The sequence below is a fragment of the Mus caroli genome, chromosome 5, assembly GCF_900094665.2.
Source record: "Mus caroli chromosome 5, CAROLI_EIJ_v1.1, whole genome shotgun sequence".
Lineage (NCBI taxonomy): Eukaryota > Metazoa > Chordata > Mammalia > Rodentia > Muridae > Mus > Mus caroli.
This window is the reverse complement of record NC_034574.1, coordinates 38,300,166-38,306,165: the sequence shown is the minus strand read 5'-3', so window position 1 is coordinate 38,306,165 and position 6,000 is coordinate 38,300,166. Positions and strand designations below refer to the sequence as shown.

Sequence of the window (6,000 nt, the reverse complement as noted above, 5' to 3'; positions counted from 1 at the left end):
TTGCTAGTGTATGCAATGGTGTCAGCGTTTAGAAGCTGCTTATGGGATGGATCCCTGGATACGGCAGTCTCTAAATGGTCCATCCTTTCATCACAGCTCCGAACTTTGTCTCTGTAACTCCTTCCCTGGGTGTTTTGTTCCCAATTCTTCTTTTTGATGCAAACTATCTGTGAATGAATTAGCTTAGTCAGCTACCTAGAGAGTTTCTCTTATAGTTGATCTTTTCTTTTGTTTTTGCACTTAACTGATGCATGTTGAGAGTTTTTGGGTTTTGTTGGTTTTGTCTTTGTTTTTTTGTTTTTGTTGTTGTTGTTTTCATTTTTGGAAGTTTCCAAAGAACAGAGAGCTGATAGGAGCTTGGGTCATCTGGGAAATGAGCCATCCATCTTTTAAGCCTATCTTTGATGGTAGGTGACATGAAGAGATTAAAAATATATATTCCTACTCTTTAGCTTGTACATAAAGCTTTAGTTTTGGTGGAAGCTATTCCTCATAGGAAAAGCTCCAAAAGTGCTTCTCTGTAGAGGAAGATGTCCCTGCCTGTATCATTGGTCACAACATAGTTAAAAACTATGAGGGGGTCTTGACATTTTAAAGATAAAGGTTACTTTAAAGACAATATACCTGCCCATGGGTTAATGGTAAATTTTCTTCAAGAATTTATTTATATCAGTTTTGCTTTTAATCTAGAATGATAAATCTTGTTAGACTCTCATGTGGAAATTTGCCAAATATTAGATACTTACATCTGAATCTAACTAAGGAGATTTCACATGCAAATTTATAGCCAGTCAAGGGATTTTAAAACTTGGGAGAAAGGCCCTGGCAGAACATATTTCTGCTCCTCTGAAATACAGCAGTAAAGCAAGAAAGAAATGTGTACTCTGGGCATCAGTCAGCTTGTAAGTCAAGACATCACTTAGGGCTGGCAGGCAAGGAGGCAGGGAACGGAGGACAGCCAGCCAGATTTAGGCCATTGGCTAGGGAAACAAGCTAGGTTTGGTGGCAGGGCAGAGACCATCATGTGTCACACCAGTGAGAGCACCACCAAGGCCTGAGAGGATCCCTAAAGCCCTCTCAGCGCACACAGCTCTTTTGTTCCCAAGAAATCAGTTACCTGTAGTTATCCACGCAGGCAAATATCATATTCCTTTTCTGCACAATCATCTTCAGCTCATTTATGGAGGAGCTTGAACATGCGTTACTAGGGAAGAACATATTCAAATAATAAGCTATTTCATACACTCTCTGAGTCTCTCTTACTGCCTCTTGAAGCAGCACTGAGTAGAGGTGAGGCAGACATCCCTCTCTGGGGCTTCTTTGGTCACCAGGAGCAAAGGTGTGCAGCAGTCACTGTCCTTTGTGGAGACAGAATTTAGAGACTAGAAGGAGGGCCAAGTGTGTAAGCCCCATTCATTTGCTAAGCCAGTCTGTTCCCAGTGTGTTCCCGTGACCTTGGATTCCTTCTGCAGGCTGAGTCATAGACCATCACTCCACTACTAAGCAATAACATACCTGGAAGCTCCTTTGATGTCGTGCATCACCCAGGCCTGTAGTTTATGAACCTTATTTGGGTCCAAACTAAAGACTTCCACACTTCCAAAGGTGCTGAAACAGAAGAGGTAAATAACTGACCTCAAGGCAAAGCTCAGGGCATCCATACCTCCTGTTACAATCCAGACTGCTGCACACGATTAAAGAGAACCTCCCTTGCTTCCCACTGTTCCTCTTTCAACATGACTCTTGGTTATGAGATTTTCAAGATAAGAGTTTTAACTATACATCGATGCTGACTGATACATTAAAAAATACTTGCTGCGCAAAGAGTAGCATTACCAGAGAGCTAGGTAGAAACAGAGACTGTCCATTCAACAACATCTTTCTAGATCCTTTCTTGTTAGTGTGGACAGCTACCCATCCTGAGGCAGGGACTTGGGTCTTCAACATCAGAGGGTGAGATTTTGAACACCAGCACTTTCACCCAAAGCCCCCCCCCCCCAAAAAAAAAAGAGGTCCAGAAGAAGGAAAAAAGGTAAATGTGGCTTTATAATATTAAATACTAAAGCAAAAGAAAGGAACAATTAATTGAGGGTATCTACAGTGCCTGGAGAAAATTAATATGTGCTCTCATTTTTAGAAGCATTCTCATCAGAGAAAGATTAGAGAATAAGACCATGATTATGATAGAAACTAAGACAAGAAGGAGGCCAGAGAAGGAACGCTTGAGTGTGGGCCAACTCAGCCCTGAGGATTAAATGAAAAAGAAAAAAAAAGAGCTAATATGTACTAGAGAGTTTTCAATAGGCACGGAGTTCAACACTGTTCACACTTTATCTCATTTTCTTTCTATGCATCCTCAACCTAGAGGCTAGATGCCTGCACAAGGTCACATATAGCCCGGGGCCCTGTGCCCTACGGCAGCGACAGCGAGGGGGGGGGGGGGGGGGGCCGGGGCCGCGAGCCGCCGATTCCTGCCTAGTGTAGAAAGCAGAGAGTGAACAGGGAGCGGGGCTTTTGTCTGTTGGTCTCCCTGGACTGAAGAAAGGGAGAATAGAAGCCCAAGACTATTAAGATTCTCAAAATGGTTTACTACCCGGAACTCTTGGTCTGGGTCAACCAAGAACCGTTTCCATACAAGGAAATGGAGGGAGGTCTTATTAAGGGAAGACTTCCTGTGCCTAAGGAAGTGAACCGCAAGAAGATGGAGGAGACTGGTGCTGCCTCGCTGACTCCACCAGGCAGCCGTGAATTCACCTCTCCAGCTACCAGTTACCTCCACCCTTTTTAATCGTCCCACCTCCATTTGTATTGCATATGGTGTATGGGGTTTTGATGAGGTCTTGGTATCATATATGGGTTTTTTTTTTCTGTGTAAATCATCAACTATAAGAAGAAACTATGGGACTCTAAGCCTGGCTTTAGAGAATTTACAGTGGACAAATAGGTTTCATCAAACCAGTTTTTAATCATTCTGACTCAAGTGAAAACGCTCAGAATTTCACACTGTGAATCCACGTTTACAACCCCCTACAGGTGGGCCTTCAGGCCTGGTTCGCTACAACAATGTCTTCCACAACTCAAAACTCCTACTGCGCTCAGATGACTGGTCCACTCCTGCCTTTCATCACACAGCTCCCGACTGCTTCTTGCAGAGGCTGAGAGTCCCCCCCACAGTTTTTCTTTCTTCATTTAGATGTAACAAGCCTAGTAGTTTATGTTCATCAATTGTTTGTATATCTATATTTTACCCATGTGCTCTTTTGATGTATAGAAGTAGTTTGAAACTCATTGTTTCCTTGTGGTAAGTGACTGAGACGCTGCCACAGGGCCTGAGACACTGATGAATGGTGCTATTTTGGACTTTCAACATGCTCCTTGGCGAGGTAGCTCTGGTGGAGTTGTTTTTTATTTCCATGTTCTAAGAAGGTGTTGGTACTTTGTTTCCTGGAATGTTCTTCTCTAGACTGGACTGACTTGTTTTCCTTGTGTCTTGAGTGTGGCTTTCTTCTTCAGTGTTGTAGGTTGANTGGATGCTACCAAGAGTGTGAGAGGCTGTCCTCTCGTGACTGGCCCTGGTGGATGTGCAGTCACGGTAGCGGGAGCAATCACAAAACTGTAATTGACCTACCAGATCTCTTCCTTTCTGCAGCCTCACCTGCCTGACTTAGAAAAAGAAAAGCAATAATTTTTTTCCAGGCGTTCTGAGGTTATCTCTTTGGATTCTTTTTGTTTGACTAGATATTGGGGGAGGGGGGATAAAAGTCCACTCTTTTAATAAGTGCCATGTGGGAAAAAAAAATCCAAAGTGCTGGCATTTGAGTAGGAATTTGAAAATTATCCCTTTCCCAAAGTTGAAATTGGAAAAATGTCTTTACAAAATAGTGATGATGAAGATGATGATTACAATAGTGATGACGATGCTGTTGGTGGTGGTGGTGGTGGTGGTGGTGATGATGATGATGAAAGGCAAAACACCTTTTTGGGGTGGTTTTGATAAGCAAGGTGTAGATTTTACATTTTTGTCCTTGCTCCCAATGAAATGGATAAACAAAAATAAAATCTGACAATGCCATCTCCTCACAGAATGTTGTTGTGTTAGCCAGACTGAAAGCCCACCTTAATTTTTATATAATGTCTTTGGCTCTTCCTTTGACAGGGCAGGCCTTGTTCTGAACTGTTTGCGCTTCTGACTGTTAAACACCAATGANGCATGCACTGTCCCTCTTCGCTCTTTCTCTCGCTTCCCCTCTGGCTTGAGTTTCTTGTNCATTCTCGCTACCCCCACCTCTGTTAGGGTAGGTATATCAGCTATGTAAATAAAGCAAGGAAACAGTATTGTGCATTTGTGGCATTATGTAGAATTGCAGTGTGCGCTGCCGAAAATGCAGGCTTTTGTAACGTGGTCCTCTCATAAGTACCCAATGTATTTTAGCTATTTTAGTAGGATTTGTTCAATAAATATGCAAGCTATAAGGTAAAAAAAAAAAAAACAAGGTCACATATAGTATGTATAAGGACCTCTGGTGTCCTCACCATTATATCACTACAGGGCTTTGCTATCAAACACTTCCAGAAGAGGAGGAGGAGGATCACAGCCCTGCATGGTTTCTGATGTTCCAGTGACATGGGATTCCTGCTCTTCACACAGGAGAGAGCCATGGTGAGGATGCTAACAGGGAGATGGGTAGAGGCAGGGTAGACAGTATCGATGAAATGAGAGCACAGAATGCAGGGGGAAAGAAAGCTGAGAAAATTCTGTGAGACCTCAAAAAGTCAAGGGCAATGACTGGGAACCTGCAATGGCCTTTAGGAACTTTGGAGGATCTTAGATGAACCAGACCAAACACTGACCCAGAAAGAAGCGAATCCATAAGCTTTCCCTTTTAAAAGCTCAACACTTCAGGACTGATATGAAACATGGAAAGTACATCCTTTCTAGGAATGCCATGTCCAATAGGAGACTATAGTAGCTGTGATAGTTAACCCTTGCACAAAGAAAAGAAAGGAGTACCTGTTTTTGTAAAATGGCTCACGGAGGGACCCATTGAGCATCACTTGGACCACACCACAGGCATCTTCTGCAAACTTAAAAAAGAAACCCATCAGCCAGACTGAGTGGTGACACATACTTTTGATTCCAGCACTTGGGAGGCAAAGGCAGGTGGTTGGATCTCTGCTAGTTTGGCATCAACCTGGTCTACAGAGTGATGTCCAGGACAGCTAAAGCTGTACAGAGAAACCCTGTCAAAAACCAAAACCAAGAAGAGAAGGAAGAAGAGGAAGAGGAGGAGGAAGAGAAAGAGGTGGAAGAAAAGGAAGTTCATCATTATTCTTCAGCGATTCCATCCAAAGAGTACTTAGTACTAACTAGAGAGGGAGAGAGAATAGCCTCCCTAGTTCTAGTACAAGGATGGTGAATCTATCCAATAGTTTCAGCCATTGGAAGAATTTACTTTGTATGAATTCTTAATGCAGCCATGGCAATTTGCATGAATGAAAGCACTCACTTGGTGTCATGTTCTGTAGATGCTACATCTTATTTAGCAGAAGTAAGGTGGACAGTTTAGGGGTTAGGGAGATGGAACAGTGTAGAAAGGGAAGCCCAGGTAAGAGGCAGTGATCCTGAGGTTCTAGAAAGGCACAAAGAGGGAGGGAGTGGTGCTTGAATAAAAGAACATGGTTGAACAAGGAGTTTTATTTCTTCATGCAACCAACTTTCAGCTGGGAGGTATGCTAAGCACAGGAGGTCACCATGTGAACAGAGTACTGCTCAGCTTCCTTCGGAGACAGACCTCTGGGACTTGGGTTTTCTTCCACGACATCTGTGCACGTTGCCTAACAACATTTCATTGTTATGGCGGGTTGAACAGTTTTAGCCGTCAGTACGAAGAGCTTTGTGAGAACAAAGCTTGGATTCCTATGTGCTTCTAGAACTTTCAGTGCTTTATACCTAGTGCATGACACAGGTATGTTTTACTCAGTAAAATTTCAGGGATGAAA

At 43.0% G+C, this 6,000-nt stretch overlaps 1 protein-coding gene and 1 pseudogene across 2 annotated transcripts in view; one reads left to right on the top strand and one right to left on the bottom strand.

Moving 5' to 3' along the window:
- Nucleotides 1–6,000, bottom strand: part of Cd38 (CD38 molecule) — a 45,466-nt gene that overhangs the window by 2,829 nt on the left and 36,637 nt on the right. The window contains exons 5-7 of the mRNA XM_021162655.2: nucleotides 5,012–5,085; nucleotides 1,516–1,608; nucleotides 1,118–1,204 (exon numbers count right to left, since the gene is read on the bottom strand). Coding sequence (XP_021018314.1) covers nucleotides 1,118–1,204; nucleotides 1,516–1,608; nucleotides 5,012–5,085 — 254 coding nt within the window. The remainder of the gene's footprint in view (nucleotides 1–1,117; nucleotides 1,205–1,515; nucleotides 1,609–5,011; nucleotides 5,086–6,000) is intronic.
- Nucleotides 2,486–4,473, top strand: LOC110294427 (annotated as a pseudogene). Its single transcript, XR_002377938.1, has one exon. The product of XR_002377938.1 is annotated as a neuronal regeneration-related protein pseudogene (transcript).